General features: G+C 33.2%; 3 protein-coding genes, 1 long non-coding RNA gene and 1 pseudogene across 7 annotated transcripts; 1 reads left to right on the top strand and 4 right to left on the bottom strand.

The window, feature by feature from the left end:
- Positions 1-629: 629 nt before the first annotated feature.
- LOC142540218 (putative calcium-binding protein CML46) lies at positions 630-1,250 on the bottom strand. Its single transcript, XM_075646605.1, has one exon. It carries the CDS (start codon positions 1,248-1,250, stop codon positions 630-632), a length of 621 nt encoding a protein of 206 aa, XP_075502720.1.
- Positions 1,251-3,281: 2,031 nt separating this feature from the next.
- LOC142515390 (uncharacterized) lies at positions 3,282-4,060 on the bottom strand. The gene is made up of 3 exons (XR_012811242.1): positions 3,963-4,060; positions 3,775-3,839; positions 3,282-3,658 (listed from the first exon to the last, which is right to left on the bottom strand). It is a non-coding gene; the product is annotated as an uncharacterized LOC142515390 (long non-coding RNA).
- Positions 4,061-6,549: 2,489 nt separating this feature from the next.
- On the bottom strand, positions 6,550-9,510 carry LOC142546456 (cyclic dof factor 2-like; annotated as a pseudogene).
- Positions 9,511-11,935: 2,425 nt separating this feature from the next.
- LOC142546224 (uncharacterized) lies at positions 11,936-14,155 on the top strand. 4 transcript variants are annotated; one of them, XM_075653863.1, is made up of 2 exons: positions 11,936-13,006; positions 13,777-14,155. In XM_075653863.1, exons 1-2 carry the CDS (start codon positions 12,335-12,337, stop codon positions 13,798-13,800), a joined length of 696 nt encoding a protein of 231 aa, XP_075509978.1. In that variant the 5' UTR covers positions 11,936-12,334; the 3' UTR covers positions 13,801-14,155. The 4 variants fall into 4 exon arrangements, with proteins under 4 accessions (XP_075509978.1, XP_075510139.1, XP_075510218.1 ...); XM_075654024.1 differs by lacking the exon at positions 13,777-14,155 and adding an exon at positions 13,626-13,747; XM_075654103.1 differs by lacking the exon at positions 13,777-14,155 and adding an exon at positions 13,423-13,619.
- A 2,511-nt stretch (positions 14,156-16,666) lies between these two features.
- LOC142546159 (amino acid transporter AVT1I-like) lies at positions 16,667-18,597 on the bottom strand. Its single transcript, XM_075653746.1, has 3 exons — positions 18,295-18,597; positions 17,328-17,935; positions 16,667-17,238 (listed from the first exon to the last, which is right to left on the bottom strand). The coding sequence occupies exons 1-3, from the start codon at positions 18,461-18,463 to the stop codon at positions 16,720-16,722; spliced, it is 1,296 nt and encodes a 431-aa protein (XP_075509861.1). The 5' UTR covers positions 18,464-18,597; the 3' UTR covers positions 16,667-16,719.
- Positions 18,598-22,218: the final 3,621 nt, after the last annotated feature.

Raw genomic sequence — 22,218 nt, 5'->3', positions numbered from 1 at the left:
AGTTTTAAGTTAATGGAAAATTAATTGAATTAACTAATCCTTCATGAATTTTGATGTGCATTTTGAGGCTTATAAATAGTGTTTATTTCATCATTTCATATACATGAAAATCTTATATTTTTCAAGCATTTTCTTGCATATCATATTGTTAGCTTTCCATTTGACCTCCGTTAAATTTAGGTGATAAAGTGAAGGTACGTTTTCAATTCGCCATAGTAGTACGTCGTGTCAAGTCACTGCTGATTGTTCCGTTGTATCCTGAAAAATAGACGTCCAAGACGATCATCGAAGCACATACAAGACGAATATGGTTTAAGAACACTGTAGTTCGAACATGCCTCAATTTGGTTTTATATATATATATATATATATATATCAAATCTAGCCATGTCAAAGTATAATATTGTGTATTGAATATCTTCAGGTATAATATTTATTTTATGTATTTAAAAAATTGCATGAATTGACTGAGAATTTCGAGAAACTTGTAGCTTTAAACTATAATAGCTCAACCAAACACACAACCTCCAATTGCTTGTGTAAAAAAGATCAAGCTTCACCGTAAATTCTAACTTCTAACAACACACGATTTGAAAGTTCTCTTACAATGTTAATCAAAGAATGTTTCATCATAAACTAAACTCCAAGAATCTAACAAATTCTCCGAAATCCAATCTCCCATCTCCATTATCGTCGAAAACATCGATCATCCTCTTGAAACTATCCATCCCCAATCCTTTATCCAATCCCAGAGAACACAAAACTTTCTGCAAGTCCTTTGGATCGATAAACCCATCTCCGTTACAGTCAAACACATCAAAAGCATCCTTCACTTCATCCGGGCTCGGATCTTTCTCCTCGAAAAGGCTAAATATTTCATGGGATTCCACATCAAATCTTGCTTCTTCGGGATTGCTCATCAATCTTAAACTTCCTATGACGATATCCTCTGCATCTCCTCCGTGCAAGATTGGATCGACCCTTTTGTCTTTCTTGACAGATGAATTGATACCGCCCTTCTTTGTTCCATCCCGCTGTTTGGATTCGGAATCCACGGGATTCATTAACAACTGGGATCGGATTGCAGACTGGAAAAATCCCAATAAAAAGATGTGTACCCTTTTCTTGTCAAGGAATATAACAAAGAGGAAGTTAAATATCAATCCCGTAATCAACGTGATCAACTGCAGGCCTTTAAAATTTAAAGAAACATTCTCGATTGAGAATTGATTCAGATAAGCGGGAGACATGGCTAATAATAGTATCTTTCTTCTCTCGACGAGAAATCTAAATATTTATAAGTATTAAAGATAATTTATTCTTGCATGAATCTTGTGTAGAAATTTTTTTCTGGGGAATTTGATGCTGGGGTTCTCTTTATATATAGTGTAGGTAGGAGTGGCTCAAAATCTTGGAAATTTGGTAGTATTTTCAACGAGGAGGAAGTTTCGTGGTGAGCGCGTGTAATTTAGATGGCGCCACGTTCCGAGAATGAAGAATGTGTGGGAAATTTCTCGTAGCGACCGCGCCTTTTAAAAGACATTTCGAGGAATTGAGGTTGTCTTGGTAAGCCACCTTACTTAGTCAAAAGGAGAATTCAGATTGATGTTACATCCTCGTAGAAATTACCTTTTTTTTAATATATTGGGTTAAATTGACCAAAACTTTTTGGCTGCTGTTTTCCTGAAGTTATCATTTATATAACAACTCGCTGTACATTATCATTCCTCGTGATAGAACAATTTTGAACATTAATATCTTGTACTAAATTAATGTCATGGTGAATTTTTTCCATCCTCAAAATACCTCATTTTATTCGAATAACATATTAACTTTATATATATATATATATATATATATATATATATATATATATATATAATTTTAAAAAAAACTTATTAAAACTAGAAAGTTTTAAATTAATTTACAATTAGTGACATGGTGAATTTTTTCCATCGCCAAAATCTCATATATACGCTTTTGTGCATGACAAATTGATTTTATGTAATTTTTTTAATAAAACTAATTAAAACTCAGAACATTTTTAATTTTAAAATTTTAATTTTTCTATTTTGTTAAGAAGAGAATATATACCAGAAAAATTCTAGTGGACACCATTATTTTATACTATATAATAATGCATCAACCCCTTATATTTAGAATAACTATCTTGGTCATTTTAGTACATGAACAATAATGTCTTTTCTTCCATATTTCAATAAATTTATTATTTACCATTTATAAATATATTTATTTTTTCGGTTTCTAAATAATTAAGCTATCTTGGATAAATTCGCGTTGCGTGATTGCTAGTATAACTAATAAAGAACGGATGAATTCTTAGAAAATAAAATGGGTGAAATATATGGGCCTTATTCTTTCGCTTGCAGTCATGATTTTTTCCTGCCCATATCTTAAGTCCAATTTCTGAAAAGTCCAAAACAACTTATCAGGACTCAGGAGCAACTCCGAAAAGCATTCACGTTCAGTTAGCGATACATAAAGTGCATCCAGAATTTACTTTGAGAAATCTATGCCCGAATATTTAGGTGTTATCTACAATAATCATGGTTCATTGAGGAAATATACTCAGAGAAAGATATTTTGACATGCTCGGTGGGGAAAATCCTACGGTTTATCGTGAGTTTGAATCTAATTTTACCTCAAAAACTAGTTCAAGAAGAAAGATTGTTCAATTACATATATACAACTCTAAAAAACTTAATCAATCTGATGTACGACATCTAACACACCCTCTCACGCACAGAAATAAAAATCCAGAGTGTGAAGCTTATAAAACATTTTGGCGTGTGTCTCATATGTGCGATCTAATACATAACGATGAGCATGTGATCTGATACCATATTAAAATTATGAATTTGAACCTAATTAATTCATTGCAAAAGTTAGTTCATTGGGAGGAAAGTTGTCCAAGTACATATATATAACTCCAAAGAGCTTAATCCAACCAATTTGGAACATATGACACACATCCACGGAAGATTGTCTAAGTTCATATATATAAATCTAAAAAACTTAATTTTCATAATATGATACATCTAACACATTCCTTCGTGTTATGAATAAACATTTGGAGCATGGAGTTTTACTAGACATAAGCAGGTATCTCATGTTCAGGGCAATTCAACACATAACGATTAGGCTGGTTTTTATATCATTTTAGATCATGGACTAGTTGATATCATGTAAACTTCAATAACATTCCATATATAGTTTATATATACCACGCATATTGCCACGAGTTTATATGTACGATACCTCTCTTAAAAAAATCATATTAATAATTATATAATAAAAGTCATGAATATAAGCAAAGGAAATAGAGAAAACAAAAACACAGAAAACGTGAAAACCTACTGTCTAAGAAACTTTTCTCACTTTTGTGTATAGATAAAAATATAAATCATAATATCTAAATTTTCTGCAAACCAATTTTTTTTATCCTCGTTTCAGCCACGTAAGCAGAAGATTTTATCATTATTTAAACCACCTCCGATTCAGATTCTTGAGTGAAGCTCTGCATTAATCAAAATCCCAATCCAGGGGGTGGAGCAGTAGGAGGCAAAATAAAGCTCGATTTTGAATTGAAGTTTGGCCCAGCATACACGTAATCCAACTCTATTTCCCTTAAATTCTCCTGAAATAATTTCATAAATTTAGATTATATATATATATGTATGTATTAAAAAAAAGAATGGATCTCAAAATATATAAACGTAAAATAACAAAAAATGGGAAGAATGTAGATGAAACCTGCTCCACCGAAGCATTCACAACTTCTTCTCTGCCATAGTAATCCGCCATTTCTCTCGAAAACCCTATTCCAATAATAAATTTAGTTTCATTACATATCATTTATTACGCACTATAAAAAAACAGAGATCAGATCAGATTAGCGGCCGCAACCGGAAGAAAAAGGAAGAAAAAGTTTTGCTACGTACCATTGGAGATAAGGGTGACAAAAAAGACCGAGAGAAGAAGAACCCTAGTAAAATAAAGTTTGCCCATATTTTTTCTTTGAAATTTTGGTAATGGGAAGCTTTCTGATTTCACCAGCGGTGGAAGTTGAGCATGATCCTCTATATAATCTCGAATAAATAATTTCTTTTTTGGCTAAAACACATCAATTAATTAATATTAGAAGTCGTCGGGTTAATGCTTGTGATGGGTTTTAGGTTTTCACTTTTTTATTTACTCACTGGTTTTTTTAAAATTATAAAATCACGCTGTTATTATTTAACTGCCTCCCAAATTCGGGGTCAATGAAGGAGTATGGCTTAAAATAAGGTGTTATGTCGAATAATTTAATTTTTGATATTTTCGTGAAACTTTATCTATTTTAGAAAATTCTAGAAATATCTCTCACATTTTTTTAAAAAAGATAAAATATATTACAATTTTAATTAAATATTTTCTCACTTCTTATTCAATTTTCCATCCAAATTAGATTAACACACCTTTTTTTTGATTTTACATCCAAATAAATAACAAATGCATCAAATATTTATGCTTCAGATTTATCATTAATTTTACACATGCATCGTGTGTGTCTCGTCGATCGACAATGTGTGTGTGTATATATATATACATACATACATACATATATATGAGCATGTAGCAATTAATGATTGTATTCAAGCAAAAATGATTTGTTTCGAAAGTTTATACCTTCTTTTTTATATGCTAAAAAAGAAAACAAATATTTTCAGGAAACACGGAAATTTCAAACCAAAATGTATCTGATAAAAGAATGTGCAAGTGGATGCATAGTGATTTGTGATCCATTTTTAAATAAGTTGCCTCTGTTATTTTTACAAATCTAACTACAATAACTAATTCATTAGTCACAAAAAAGTCAACTATTATTATTAAAGTGAGAGTTGAGACTTCGAGCTCCAAAACCCAACAACGTGCATACTGATTTGAATTTGATGAAGGATTAACATAATTTCATCAATATGTTTTTTTTTTGGGGGGGGGGGGAAAGAAAAAAGTCAAAAAGCTAAACGTAAATCAACCTCAAACGTGTCCACCATGTAAGCATAATGATGCATTTTTAGTTAATTTTCAAGTGCAAAAGAATATTAGTCCTCTTGACTTATATATATATACACATATATAATGCTAAAAATTCGAGTGATTTATTAATTTTATTTTTAATTTTTATTTGGGGTGGGAAAAACTCGAATTTTTTTTATTTGGATGCGACGAAGACTCGACCCTGAATCTCTCGCACATTTGTGAGAATATGATATCACTAAGACTAATTGGCTGGAGCAAAAGTTCGAGCGATTTGAGAAGTAAATTGATCAGTTGGCTAAACAATCGATCGCTGTATAAAAAGGGCTACTTAGTTATTTAACTCTAGATTTTTTTTAACAGGCTTTTATGTTTTTCGTTCTTTAACAGTCTCTTCAATAAAAATATATAACATCTCATATCGTAATTGAAACCATGTTTGAATCTGAAAAGGTCGATATAAACATATAATCCCAAATGTGGGACAATGTTGAAGAAAATAATGTCTAATGAAATTGTACGTATATCTAAAGCTTCGAGCTAAATACCATTTGATCTAACACCCTATTATATCATCACAAAACTCTAGTGAGATGGTCTCACGGGTCAATTTTGTGTACATATATTCTATTTGGGTCACTCATAAAAATTATTACTTTTTATCGCAAAAATATTATTTTTTATCGTAAATATGTACACAGTTGATCCGTTTCACGAATAAAGATCTGTAAGACCGTCTCACAAGAAACCTAATCTTATATCATTAATTACCCAAAACTTCAACGGAACATGGATCAAAGAGAGCAAAACATGTACTGGAAATTGGAAAAAAATCTAACATTGACTAGTGTAGAGTTTTTGTCGGTGGAATAAATTTATGATTATGATACCTTTAGAAAATCAATTTATATTTGATACATGTGAATCAATTTATTGGTGTAACATGGAAATGTCATAGAAGATTTCAAAAATAATATATTAAGGTTCAAATCTGAGGTGACTCAAGTTACGTTGCTTTCCATGTTATAGCAGGACCGAAATGGTGAGAGTTGACTTCAAACTCGATCCAAAGCACAAAGGTATTTAATATCAGTATCTTGGTCAGCTTGGAATTCTTGATTTATGTAAAATTTCGAGAAAATAATTTGTTTCATTATTTTCTTAGAAAAAATTATGGAAATTTCAAAACTATTAAAAATTTGTTGCGGTCAAAAGGGCTATAAGGTGTTAGAAAAGTAATGGAATAGACAATTTGGATTAATCTACTCCCTTCACCAATTTGATATTGGAAAATTTACAACGAAATATCATATTATATTTCAAATTTTGGGGATATTAAGAAATTTTTGCTAATTATTTTAAATTAGTTAAAGTACTTCAAACTATTTACCCTATAAAAATCCGAAATTTCAAGAGATTGGCCTAAATTTAAAAACCACTCATTTTGCCACAAAAATCAAAGAAATCTCATTCAAGAAGAAGATGCATTTTGAGATGACCTGATAAGGCATAAGATAAAATTCTCAACGTTGCTCTTTATTTTTACGCATGTTACACTCAATCACATAAAACATTCTAGCTCTTAAGTATCTCATAAAATTATGCACAAACACTATGAAAACAAGCTAAAAGACGAAGCCCAACTACCACTGCAATCTAATCTATCGATTTCATTCAACTTGAGCTTGTGTGATGCATGGAGTTCGAGATGGACAAGCTCACGAGCTCTCCTGAAAGGTTAATACCCTGGACAGTGCTGCTGGATTGGCATGTAATACTGAAGAGGATTCAAGAACATTAGATTTTTCATTACTTTTGGATTGGCTTTGGAAGGGCTTGAAAAGTCGAGCTCCACCTGGAGAACCAACAGAGTCATGTTTTATCCCCAATGTTTCCCATATAGAACTTTTTGCCGCTTCCTCTGGGTCATCAATTCGCAACGTTTCGGAATCCACAGACTCTTTTCAGAACTGCTCTTTTTTTGTGTCTCTGCCTCATTTCCATTTGGCGATTTTAGAAGGTTGACATCCCTCGAATGTTTCCCCAGTGTAGGGGAATTTGGATCAGTGGAACTTCGAGGTGTGTCGCATCGAATGGCAGTAGGCATTGGTGGAAAAACCCAAGGAACATTCCATGTACTGGGTACATCACAACCCCAATATGGTAGTGTTGTAGAGAAGAATGGCACAGGAAAACTAGCAGGACTGAAAGTAGTTGGAGATATTGGAGAGCTCCAAGGATCAGAGTGCCATGAGAAAGGCCAGGGGGCTCCAGGAAAGCATGGTACTTGTGGAGGAACAGGAGGAAAATTTGAGGTCGATTCTGGCAATACAGATTTACTCCTGTCACCCGTTGAACTTGCAGTACTAGCAAAAGTTCCAACCGAGGGATCATCTTGGTTCACTTTACTTCCATGAGAAACAGATATATTCACTTCAGCTATGTGGAATCCATTTCTTGTACTGTTAATGATTGACTCATCCGCAATATTCAAAGCTGAGGTCATTGATTCATATAGAGGTGCATCTGAATTAAATGTAAGGACAGTGCTGTCATTGGGGTTCAGAACGGCGGGGTGAATTACATTTATTATATCCACTTGGGCACCCTGAAGAGCTTCTTGAACAGTTAGATGTCGGAACTGGGACACAGTGTTCTTGTTCTTACGGCGGCCAGCACCTACTGGAACATTCCTCATTGTCCCACCAGCTGTCCAGTATCGGTGACAAGTCTTGCAGAAATGCCTAGGCTGGTTGACATTGTAATTATTGAAATAACAAAATTTTGTATCCATGCTATTACATCGTGGGCATGGAAGTATCTTGTCTGGCTTCTTTAAGGTTTTATCCTGTGAATTACCTGACCCACTCGAGTCTTCTTCAGTTTTCGAGGTTTTCATAGCCACAGCACCGTCATCAGCGGAAGGTGTCATCGAGTCCTCAGTTATTGGTGGGATCCTGTTAGAATCTCTTAATTCCTCTGACATCAAAGGTTGGCCTAGATCTCCATCTTTCGCTGCATCTTGTTTTGTGTCTGATAGACTCTGCATGCTCATAATGATCATCCATTAGAGAGATGTATGGAATTTTTTTCCTTCTAATTTCATATAATAATTTATATTGCAAGAAATACGCCATGAAGCAACTACCATCATGTGTCAACAAGGACAGGTTGAAACTCGGGCGAGACATTCAATTTCATTGTAATCTTTTTTAAAAACTATAAGTCAAAAGAATGTAATGACTAATGAGCCATTCCCCCCTTCATTTTGTCTCCCCTTCTCCCGAATTGCTAAATCCACCCTTATGTATCAATCATTTAAACCAAACAACAAGAATTCCGGGACACATTGACCTTAGACAAGAAGTAAATTGAAACTCCTCAAACTGTATACTGTAGATACAAAAGCAAACTCGTTATCTATCCATGAAGCGAAGAATCACGGGTTAGTCTCGATAAGAATCAATTCAACCATTTGTTAATCAACAATATGAACTATGAAGCATGGAATATTTTATTGAAACCTTTTAGTTTTCAATCATAGAAGTGATTTCCATGAATAAATCTACAGTAAATGTTCCAGCTCCATTCTTGAAGGTTTATTTTTGGGAAAAAGTGGCTTTTGCAGAGAAATACTGACATCTTCCAAGTACAAATAAAGAAAATCCGGATGGCCACGAGTAAAATTTCATTTTCAAAGTCCTTAAAACCTATCGCACTATCCTAATCAAGACTCCAGCTCCCCTTTAAGCAATAATAAATCCCTCAACTTCATGGCTCAACCAAATAATTCTTCAATCCAAAATAATAAAACTACCGTCACAAACTAAGTTCCAATTTACACATCCTAAAATGGCATCAAGCAAAAGCTTTCACATCAATCCTAACATTAAAATCATTTTACTTCTACAAACTACAGTATCAAGCTTACCTAAACGAAAGTTTAAGCAGGAACCTACCCTGGAAGTCCACAAAGTCTAGCAAAACAACCAAAACTAAAACGGACCCATTATATTTCACACAAAATCAAGAAAAGGGTCGTCTTCCAATTCATACCTTGGCTGATTCCTGTTCCTCTGCATCTAAATCCAAGTTCCTATCTTCAAGCATAGAATTAGAAGAACAAGGGGGATCTTGGTGAGAGCCATCCTCTTCAGCAGCAACAAAGGAGGGAGTTGGAACAGGCAAAATCGTAACCGCTGGAACTGCCGCGGCGTCCAGTAGTTCAATGGTCTTACCAAAAAGTTTTATGCTGGGGTCTTTTTCTACGAACATATTTCCTTCTTCTCTCTGTCTTCTGTTCTTATAATCCAACTACATGATAAAATTCAGCAAAATGAACAGAAAAAGAAAATCAAGTGCAAGGGAATTGGGATTGGGAATTGGGAAATATGACAACACACAATGAGTGCTAGTTTGGGCAACAAAGTAGCTTGTTAAAGAAATACCTAACTATCGATTTCTTGATAGTGTGTTAAAAAAAATAGCTTCAATACCTAAATATATTTGTGGAAAAAAAAAATCTTTTTTTATTTTTTTAAAAAAGTGAAGTTTTAAAAAATATCCCAAAAACCAAATTTTATTGGACTCTTTTTTTAGATTAGATTAGAAAAACACTCTTTCATTTTATAGTTATCTTGTTTAAATAATATAAAATTTACAACTTGAAATAAGTGGTGTAGTAGACAAGGAAGGATGAAACTGCCATGTCAGCCAACAATAAATGAATTTTGAGCCACAAGTTATATTGAGATCTCCACCCTCTCTCTCTTTTCCCCTTTTGTTTTCTTTCTTTTTGATTCTGTTGTGCTACACTGGACTCTACTCTTTAATCTGATCTGGCCCAGCCCTCTCTCTTTTCCTTTTTTTAACTCTCTTTTTTGTATTTTCTTTCAAAAAGTGGCCTAACTTTTAGTGTTCTATTTAATATTCCCATTTTTGTGGTTGGCAACGCAGGTTTGTTAAAGTGAAGAAAAAGTTCAAGAAAAGTGTGGCCACCCCATCAATGCGTGTGGAATCAGCGATACAAGATGGTTCATTAATCTTGGTTATACGCCACTAGCTATGAATAATTTGAACAAGATTTACCAATACTTTATAAAACCAGAAGTTTTAAATTTGACAGCATGACATTTTTTTATAAGTAATGAAACGAATTAGTTGGGTCCGAATCGTGGTATGCTTTGCCAAATTGTCACCGTCATCCTATGCTTTTAGGTTTCGTTGTATCTAATATTTAAACGGTAGTTTTGCACTCATTTTGAACCGCATACCAATGATGTGGTCACAATTTGTGTTTCCTATATGCTTTACTTACATGAACGAGTATATATATGACTACCCTACCAATTTTTGGATTTCTAAAAAGTTCTCCTTTTCAATTATATGGATCCCTTGGTTCGACGGCAAGAGTGAGGCTCAATATCCCAAACGTGTTGTGTTAGAAAGCTAGGTTTATTGGTTGAATATGTGAAATTTAGGGGTAAAAAACTTCAACTTTGTTTGAGCTTATTTGCCGTGTTATGCAAGTTTACCTGCTGCATGTGTGATTTTTATAGGTCACCTGAGAGATATTATTTTCGAGCTCTTTGTCGTTAAAATGTTTTTACTCACTTCAAAAAAAATGTATGTTATGATGTGATAAAAATGGAAATTAATCGTCGATATTTTAAAATTATTCGGACTAATTCATTCATTATGTATCATGATCCGATCCAAACAGGATCCATGATACAAAATGTTCTAAAAAAAACTAGTCTAATTTACAGTCCATTTGAAAGAGTACGGAAGATAAATACAATTGAAAGCAGAATATAACCCATGTTGCGATAGTCCACATTCTAGGCCCAACTAAATGACCTCTAATATAATTGGACCAGAGGATTTTAAGGGGAGGGTCGTCCCTAAAAGATGAAAAATTGTCCCAAAGAAACATGATGCTAAATAATTTATAACCACTAAACCAAGCATTGATAGTGAAATATCTACTATGCCAAAAAATGCAATATCATGCACTGGTAAGGAATCTCCTTAATAAAAGAAGTGAATTTCGAATCTCCAACTCAAGACAGTTGAATCAATTTCTTGTAGGGTTATACTCCTAATATAATTATCGACTCGTCTGTTATTAACATGTTGCACATGACTCTAAAAGCGGCGTAAATAATCTACTTCGGCCGATCAAATTTAAAAGGAAGAAGTCTTGACGAATCCATGATGTAATGATACTCATAATGTGTATCATAACAATCTTTCCTGTTATATTAAGATTGAGACTTGATATTTGGACATAACTCATTCCTAAGGACTAGCTCAAAGAAGAGGATTGACCAAGTTCATATATGCAATTTTCGTGAATTTTATTCAATCGATATGAAATAACTAACATGATATAACAATAACTATATCAATAATAAGGCTCGTATCTTAATGTGAACTTGTAGACAAGTAAATCATGTCCAGATAATCTGTGTATGCGCGCGCGCACACATTCAAAGCTACCAAGGTCCAAGGATCCATGGCTAATATGTGATTGATGTTACACTTTATGAATTACATCGATCATTTTGGTCTCAATTCAAAATTATAGTTTAACTATCAAATATCAAAACTCGAAACGTCCAAATGCTCAATGTATATCTATCTATGTGCATTTAGGTCAATAAATGACTACAAATGTTTAAAAGATTTGAAATATGTTAGAATATTTTTTAAAATTAAATTTATTTTATTTGATAGTTCATGAATCGATCAAGGACTTTAATATTTGATTATTTGAATTTTAATTAAAATTAAAGTTCATGTCATGAACTATCAAATAAAATAAATTTAATTTAAAAAAAATTTGAACATATTTCAAATCTTTTAAACATTTGTAGTCATTCGTTGACCTAAATGCACACCTGGCAGAATAGAAGGTACCACTGTAATCACATCTAATTGGCTTCGTTGCCTCTCGCCTCTGCTTCTCACAATCACCAGCCGGTTGAGATTTCTTGTCCTCTTGCCTTTGGATTTCGAATTTTTTTATCTCTATCATCTGTAGTTAGATTTTTTTTATCCTTGATCATATCGATGTAGCGAACTGTGGGACGATTTTGAGTTGTTTCATGAATAACACCGACGAATTACGATCTTGTCGTGCGTTGAAAACCAAATATCTCTCCGATTCATGAAGTGGGTTGATCTGAAAACATACTGTTTTGTTGTGGGTCTGATTCAAAATTTGGTCTTGATTGGTTGGTTCTTGAGAAAGAGTCGATCTAGGGCTTGATTCGGTGTAATCACAATCCAAATGGTCTTTTTTCAAAGCTCGATTTCGGTTGAGCAGCATATAGAGATGGCCAAATCTGTGAACTCAACCGACCCTTGCTTGAAACTTCGGCAAATTAATCAGTTCCACAAGAACAAAAGGATATCGAACGCTACGAATCAATTGAACATCCCGGCTTGTGAGCAATCTCGTTCTGCTGTAATTGATGTTGTAATCTTGATTGCTGTTGTAGGCGCATGTGGATTCTTGCTCTATCCTTACGCTCAGATTTTAACGCGTAAAAGTATTGAACTTGGTGAAGAAGTTGTGGATGTTGTAACTGAGGAGATTGTTCATTCCCCTTTGTTATTTGGGTGCTTAGGACTTAGCATTTTGTTCTCAGCAATGGCACTTGTGGGGATCATGGTGTGTACAGATAGGAGATGTGGTAAACATGGCTGTCATGGTCTGCATAATGCCCCCGAATTTGATATTCAAATAGAGACGGAGGATTGCCTCAAGAAACCTGATTATCTAGAAAAGGCTGCATTAAATAGGGGTCTGTTTGAATTGCATCGTGATCACCATAGAGAATTGGAGGCAGAGCTAAAGAAGATGGCTCCACCTAATGGGAAAGCGGTTCTTGTCTTTCGAGCAAGATGTGGGTGTCCTGTCGGCAGAATGGAGGTTCCGGGACCGAGGAAATATCGAAAGGTAAAGAAATAATGTCAATAGAATCGTTAGGATTATGTTCAATAACGAAGTGGCTATAGCGATGAGAGATATTAGGTTAGTCTCCATTGAACAATATACATTTGAATAAGCTCATTAAAACCTATTGGAATAAGTTATCTGAACAATATAATATACAAACTGGTTATTTGAAGGTTACCTGTAACATTCTAAAACCATATTCTGTGATATTTAATAGTTCAAATTTGTTTAATCTTTACCGGTACTTGATGGCTTTGCATTTTGATGATTTTTGAAATGTGAAACAAAGATCTAGTTTTGCAGTTTACTATCATTCGAGTCTTACTTCATGTTCCACTCATATGAGTGCAAACCTCTGTTTTTTTGTCTCAGGACATCAAATCTTAAATTCAAAAGTGAGTTTCGTCTATATGCAGGACAAATAAGTACAGCCTCAAGTTTCTAAAATACAAAGTCTAAAATATTCACAAAATCATTTTGAGACGTACCCGAAGCAAGATTGGTGAATTCTTTTATTGGTTTTTGCTGTAGATCGTGTCAAGTACTGCCTACAAATATACAACCGCTTATCTGAAAAGATTGGATTTCCAACCTCTTAAATTTTTGGACAAGGAAACAGGATTGCAGATAGACTTACATAGAGCACCTTAGCACTTTGATAGACATAATCTTGATAAACGAGTGGAGTAGTGCACCAACAAATGAATTTAAGGGAGCCATAAAGTAAATTAAATTATCTCTGTTTGATGTGCATCCATCCACACTTTCAGTACCTGTCGCTGGGAGCTGTATGAGCAGTAATGTCCAGCACAGCTCCATGAGAATAAGGTGGTTTTATGGGGTCCTTAGATGCAGCTTACATAGCAATGGCTCGATGCCACTGGCCAAGTGATCTAGGTGGGAATAGTGAAAGAGAGAGGGAAGCACCAGGCTAGAGAGGTATTATTGGGTCACGGATGAGGCAATATCCACATTAGCTAACCCCTACCTTTCCGCCATGTTTTTGGATTTATATTTTGTTTATACACATTGAACAGAGAAATTTTTATGTCTGTTTCAATACGGCGCTCTTATTTGGTTCGAGCCATCCGATTTGGTCTTTTGAATTCCTTGTTGCCGTGAGGAACAAAGTGACAAATACACTCAATACCTCCATTCAAGTCGTATTTTCTTCTTGTTCTTGTTCCTAAATTTTCCCTGGGTTCCCAATGTTTGGCAAAAAAATAATAATTTTCTCTACTGAAGCTTACATTCAAACGGGTCTTTATCTTTTGAATTATTTGTTGCTGTGAGGAACAAAGTAGCAAATACAATCAATACCTCCATTTAAGACGTATTTGCTTCTTGTTCTCGTTCCTAAATTTTCCCTGGGTTCCCAATTTTTGGCGCCAAGCAAAACATTCATAATTTTCTCTACTGAACCTTACATTCAAACGGGTCTTTATTTGGTTAAGAAAGAGAGGACAAAATCCCAGAAATGATTTCTTGGGAAAAGAAAACGCTCCGACCCTTGAATGCGAGTTTCCGGGAGTCCAAAGAAAATGACAGAGAACTGAACTTTTCGTTCAATAACAGATGGCCTTTCCAGTTTGTACGTATTACTGGTTGTTTTTATCAAGTTGACGTAACCTAATTGCACAAGTATTCCAAGTATTTAATCAAAGTTATCGTGTAGCGGATTTTGGTTGGAAAAAAAAAAAACTAAGGTATTCATCAGTCGATTCGATTTTTATTTTTTATTTTAGTTTTTTCGGTTTTCGAAATGTAAATTCAAAATCCGAACCATTTTTTTCGATTCGATTTTCTATCAAATCGGTTCGATTATTTCAATCGATTAAATTGGTTTTGATATAATTATTTAAATTAATAATATAAATATATTGTAAAATGTAATATGTTATTTTTTTATATAATTTTTTAAGTAAAACATTTAAATATAAAATTTCAATGAAGTAAGGGGGGTGTATTCAATATAGGAAATTTATTGACTTTTAATTACTTTTGTAGATTTTAAAAGTCTAGATGTATTCAATTAAGACTTTTACATAATCTATAGAAGTCTAGTGATATTCAAAATAGACTTTCATAGAGTTTTAAAAAGTCAAGTGGTATTCAACATTGACTTTTAAAAACTCTATAAAAGTCTATAGATATTCAAATTTTCCATAGACTTTTCATAACTTCATGGAATTCATTAACATGCAAACATTAAAGCCTAAGGTACAACTATAAATTGTACAAAATTGTATTTGGTTCAATCCAAGATTTGGATGGATTTTTAAAACTTTTAACTCACGCACAAGCTATTTATTTGTCTCTCTGTCGCTTCACATCACCTCTCTTCTTATCTTCTCTCCTCTCATCTATTTCTATCACTCTCTTAAATTTTCGAAGTGTATCTCTATATATATTTCATATTTCCTTTTCAAATTTTTATTTTTTTGGCTGATTGTTAATTTAATAATTTTTTATTTAATATCACAGGAAATTTTGAATTCTAGAATTGATTTTGTGATTTTTAATTTATTATTTATACAAATTAATGTAATATTCAATAATAATAAAATATGATCCAAAAAAAATATTGCTTAATTCTTAATAATTGAACAGTCTCGTAACAACTATGATTTTTTAAATTCATTTTAGCATTTTCAATTAATATGTAAGCTATGATATTTTTATACAAAATTATATTCACACAATACTAAATAATATTCGTTTCACATGTATATTATCAATTTAAAAACAAGGTTACATGTTAATCAATTGCTGTATTTTAAAAAATGTACAAACATGCATACAAACCCACATATATAAACATGTAGATATTAAATGATTTAACTTTTAAATAAGTAAATTTATTTAGTGAATATGTTACATATGTCAATTAATTATTGATTCAAAGAAATTAATAAAAAATAATATGTTATAATTAAGTACAAAATTTATAAAATTCTATAAAAAAGTCCACAAATGTCTATAAAAATCTTGCAAAAAAGTCTACATAAATCCACATAAATATGTTTATAAATCTGTGAGATTCTGTAAAAGTCAATAAAATATATCAAATCCATAAAAGTCTATCATTTGAAAAAGTTATTAAAAATCGTCAAAACTCTAAATTGAATACACCCCACTAATAAACATCAGTCTACTAAAAATTATTCTTCATTCACTAAATATCATCTATAAAATATATCAAAAAATAAAAAATTAATTTAATGAAATTTTAATTTTTTTCGGTCGATTTGATTTTGACATATTTAATCTAAAATCAATCCAAATAAACTTCATATTTAACATTTATATTCAAATTACAAAATTCGACCTTCGGTTCAACATTTGATTTTTTCGGTTTTAAACAATTTTATCCTAAGTTTGAATATCTCAACACAACCTCTTCTTTTCATCCTTACCCAATCGTTCATACCAAACTTAAGTTGCCAGTCCATTCATGCCAAATCAAATACTCTTCCACATTGTCACGCCTGTAAAAATCATCAAATATCATCTTTCTTCGTAATCGCTCGAAAAAAAATCCGTCTTTCATCTGAATGTAAATACAAACAAAAATTAAATCGTATTCAAATTTTTATTTTGGACAGGCAACATTCATTGATATCAAAAAGGTAGGAATATCCCTTTGCTTTGCAATAGATATGGAGAAAATTTTTTATTGAATCCAATCAAAATGAGTTATTCATACGAAAAATCTACTTTAACAAATGTTCAATTATCTCATCCAAAGCGGTGTAAGTCCCGAAAACTAGAATTACAAAACCTACCAACACAATTACCCATATCAACACCATCTCAAACCCAAATCTCCGATAACTTCCAGAAATCTTCAAGAAGCAAACACATGGTAGTATAATTGAGGCCGAAACACTCAAAAATGCGCCAACGAGTGACATGAGATATCCGAAAAAAGGGATGGCCACGGCCACTATGATCGTGCTAAGTACCAATCCGGTTCTAATCAAGATGCTAAGTCCTCTATTAGGGCCTGATGTGAGACGATTTTCAAGTGCACTTATGACTGGCTTTAGCATCAAAGCATACTTGGCAAATGGATTCACGAGCGTGGTGTAAATTGCTACTTTCGAGCTGGTTTTACTTGTCGGAAGATTTAACGTTACTTGAGAGGCCACTTTTGAACCGAACATCAGATACCCCAGAACTGCCATAATTGCGTAGCTAGTTGTTGTAACAAGAAAGCAAACGAGCATGACCTGCGATCGAAGTCACAATTTCACAATCAGAACTAACGAAATAGGAAACTCAAGTTATCATAACTGAAATCTTGTTTACTATGTAGTACCTTAGAGAATTTCTTTTGGTCTTTCATCGAATTATATAATATTGGGAAGACTGGATGAGCACAATAACAGAAGGCGTACAGACTCAAAGCAATGGGAAATCCTTTCAAATTTACAAATGTTCCCTTTCCACGAAATCCAATTCCATCGAACACAGCAGCCCATAGAACTGAGCCAATAAGCACAAATGAAGACATTACTCCTGTAGCAGATATATAGGATAGAATGCTCATATTGTTTAACCAAACCGTGGGAAGTATAAGGAAGCCTATTATGACAATAAAGCTTTTTCTTCCTCCCAAAATTAGCCCGCCGATATTGTATTCGATGTCTGGAAATAAGTCATACAAATTATCTCCCTCTAATATCAAAAAACCTGTTGCCACCAAGTAGAGCTCAATGTTCGTGGCTATGGATACGATTGCTCGTCCTTTAGACCCGAACGCCCGGCCACCGATATCGGAATAGCTTCTTAAGTTTTTATCCATGTCCAAGCATCTTTGAATCAACAAAGCGGTATAGTAAGTTGAGCCCGCTATAAGGAAGAAAAATATCAAACTCAACCAGCCCCCCGACGATACGGCATGAGGAAGTGATAATATTCCGACACCTGATAAACCAAAAGTAAAGTAGCAATTCACTATGATATTTTCGCTGTCCCAAATTTAAATTCAAAACGAGGTTAAAACCTCGTTGTAACGATCTCTCCCAGGAAAAAAATTCATCTGTATATCCGAGAAAATTTAACAATATATTCGAGATATAGGAGACATTATTTGGAAGAAAATATTCTCAAAGAGAAGTAAAGAGACCAGAAACTACGAGTAAAACTTTGATTCCGCCACCCAGAAATCCAGTAAAAAGAGGAATTCATGATTCTCGCTTTCCTCGGTCAAAGCTTGGATCCAGGCGCAACCCACAAACAAACAGAAAAAAGAGATCGACGGGATATGCTAGTGGAAAAAATACCTGCTAAAGCATTAACGCTATTGAAGCAGGTTTTGAAGAAAGACGTAGAGCCTGAAACGAAGCCATGATCGTCGTCCTTACAGTCGACTATCCCGTCTCCGTCTCTGTGTCCGACCAGGAGCGGCACGATGATTGCTCCATCGCCGCCGTCGTCTACGCCGGCTTTCATGGGATTTGTGAAAGATTTTATGGAGTGTGTCCAGGAATCTGGAGAGAGGTCTAGTTCTGTGTGCTGCGAGGGAAGCTTATTATATCCAGCGCTTAGCCGGTGGCATACGGCTCCTGAGATATTGTTAGGGTTCTGCTTTATAATTTTTTTATAGTATTTATTTATAATTTCGAAATAATAAATTTGTATTATTATAATAAATATAAAAGAAATAAGTTGGTACCTGATATAAATTATATAATTGAGTGTTGAAAAAAATCTCGTTTTGAAATTTCAATCTTGACGTTAGGTGAAGTAAACAATTTTTAAATTTAAAGAGTGTCTAAATTTTCAATATTGGAAGAAAAAAATGGAGATAAATACGGCCAGCTTACATTCTACGTGTTTTTGGAGATTCAGTATGCGATTTTTCCACTTTTATTAATCTTTCAGTTGATATCGTTCAAGTTTTTAATGAAAAAAAACATATAAATTATCAAGTGCATATCAATCTATAAGCTGTCAGACGGGCCCGTCCGTAATCGACCGGGATGGTCCACCAAAAACTCCTCATTTTGCCACACTTGGAAAATCTTCCACCATACAAATCGAGGTAGGTTGTAGGTCAGGCGAAGCTCAAAAAAAAATAAAAAGTTCTATATATATGAATCCCAACAATTAATTGAATTTTTAATTTCATAAATAAATTTCTAAAAAATCACAATAAAATTCATAATTTTTGCTTTCATATTTATACATATTAGCCAAACCAATTGACGTTAAAAATGCACTTCTTCTGCTAAAAAATACATATAACATCATAATAAATAAAAATTCACGTTTTTTATTCGCTTCTCAACCCACGGACAGACCCGAGCCAACACCGTCTAGACTCGCAACCTGCTGCCTATTTATGTTCTTTTTTAAATGGGTTAGTAAATTTTCAATTCAACCTACTTAAATTGTTTGGTGGGATGGGCAGCGTGACGAGCTCAATCCAAGTTGACGGCTATAATTATGTTAAATGAGAGACCTGATATTGACAGAATTTGGTATGACTTTGTTACACCATTAAATTTTTACGGAAATACTCTTAAAATTTAGAAAATAATATGTTTCCATTTATTATTCACTTTCAAAATCCTAATATTCACACATTATATCCAAAATTCAAATATGCACACAATTATTTCTTACGAATATACACACATTATTTTCTTACGAAATACATATTTACTATAGTTGCATAATTTTTATCCAAATTAAAATTAAAATTATAAGGAAATAATCACAAACCATAACAAAAAATCAGCCATAAAAACATAATGTTGGACTATCGTTTTCTCGCACTCAAGGCGCAGCGAAATTTTTTTAAAAAATTTGTTTTGGTGTTCAATACGTTCTTGGACATCGTAAAATTTAAATCATTTATAAAATATTATATTTGATTTACCTTTACGTTTAAAAACGCTGGACACCAAACCAATGCAGGATTAACGGAGTTGTACATTCTTGTAAATCCCATTGAATTTTTTTTAACATTTTAATGAGGCTCACGATCAAAGAATTTGTCCGTCACATATATTGCAGTATAAATCAACATGAAATTTGTGTTGAGATGATCAATAACCGGAAATAATAGGATTTCAACATAACGACGGCCGCTCTACCGCATCGTCATGGTGGTGGAAGAGAGATGATCTGCCGAGACACTCTAAGGGTGGTAGACGAAAATTGATCTGGTGTGGAGAGAGAGAATCAAAATCTTGGTGTAAATTTTCTAGTTGTGAATTGAAATAATTGTGTGCTATCAACTTTTTTATAACCTTTATTTAATCAACACAGTCTTTCAGTCAAACGAGGATTCTCCTTGATCAGATAATAATTACTTAACCAATTAATTAACTAGTTCTAGAATCCTTATAAAATATTCCATAAGCCTGCGTTTTGGTTGGAGGATAAAACTATGAAATGATTAAAAGATAAATAATAAAAAAATGATTGAATTAGAAATATATTATATAAAGATAAAATAATATTATGTTTGGTATGATTGTTAAGAATGAGATAATTAAAAATATTTTGATGAATTGACAAAATTGCTCATCCACTTCGGCGGCGGCATGGTGGCCAGCGGCGGGCGGTTTGTCGGCGGCGGCGACGGAGGTCTGCCGGCGTTCGGCTGGCATTCGGCGGCAGAAAGTGGTGGTGAGTTTGGATATAGGAGATAGGTAAAATTGAAAAAATATGATGTATTAAGAGTTAGATAAATAATCATAGAAGTGAGGAGTGATTATTTTTTCTCAGTTAATATAACCTAATCATTTATATGAGTGATTGATTTGGTTAAATAAAAATCCTACCAAAAATGGGATTATGTGGGTTAAAAAATCACAAACCCACCTAATCACTTATACCAAACATAGCCTAAGAATATTATATAGCAATCATTAGTTCTAAATTATTATTTAATTATTATATTCTAAATTCACTAATTGAATAATTATGAACTTATTATAAATCTGATCGACGATCAAACAACATCAATGTATCGAGGGTACAAATCTCGTTCATATAATTAAGAGTGATTGAAATTTTTTCATTATTTCATTTTTTGTAATTTCAAGTTTTGTGAACTTGTTAACTAAATTTGACAGTTGTATTTTTCTTACTTAATTAACAGTTAAGCTAATTTATATTCCAATGATTGAATCTGTTTATACACTCTTTTATAAGTAATATATTTGATCTCCATCAAACTACAGTCATCAACCCCTTGAATTTGACTATCTGAACGCGAACAGGAGAATCCAATACTTGTGTCATCCTAAATGATTCATGGATATAGCAAACAATGTGTTCACAACTTCATGTAATTCATAACATTTGTTCTTATTCTGGCTTACTCTAATTAGACTCATTATTTTCGAAAACTCCTTTATCTAGAACATTAGAATTAAGTCTGATTGCACCCATCGGATTATGGTAAAATATTCTAGTAGCATCGTCCCATAATTCCCTATGTATAACCGATAGTGATTGCAAGAACAAATAAGTTGTGGTTAGCGTACAATACAGTCCTTTCAACTCATATATCCCGATCAAATCTACAACAATTGATAAACTTTCTATAATGCACACGTCTTACTCTGGCCAGAGATTTCTTGCACTATTAAATTATCAGATCACATATGATATCTATTTATGTGATTTAGCGGTGAATCCCCAACTACAATACATTGGCTCCTACATATTTTGAAACTACATCAAACCTCGCCACCTGATGACCCTCGATGAAGTCGATAAACGGATCAAAGTGCATGCTAGTACGCAGAGCCTCCATGTTATCTCGAGTCTAAGGCTAATGATGTATGATCATGACCGTGAACTCACAACAAGAAATTTTTAAATCAACAACACCTCTACGACAACGGTTTTAACTAAAACCGTTGTTAAAACCGTTGTCGTAGAGCGTTTTTTTAAGCAAAAGACAACGGTTTTATAAAACTGTTGTCTTTTGAAGAAAAAAGACAACGGTTTTATAAAAATAAAACCGTTGTCGTAGAGCGTTTTTTTAAGCAAAAGACAACGGTTTTATAAAACTGTTGTCTTTTGAAGAAAAAAGACAACGGTTTTATAAAAATAAAACCGTTGTCTTTTGGGGGTCAAAGACAACGGTTTTCAGGGTCAATGACAACGGTTCTATAAACCGTTATCTTTGAGCATTTATGACAAAGGTTCTGCGAACTGTTGATTATTAGCGTGTTTTTTGGACA

This window comes from Primulina tabacum, chromosome 1, assembly GCF_025594145.1.
Source record: "Primulina tabacum isolate GXHZ01 chromosome 1, ASM2559414v2, whole genome shotgun sequence".
Lineage (NCBI taxonomy): Eukaryota > Viridiplantae > Streptophyta > Magnoliopsida > Lamiales > Gesneriaceae > Primulina > Primulina tabacum.
The sequence above is the reverse complement of the archived record's forward strand: the minus strand, read 5'-3'. Positions and strand labels throughout refer to the sequence as shown.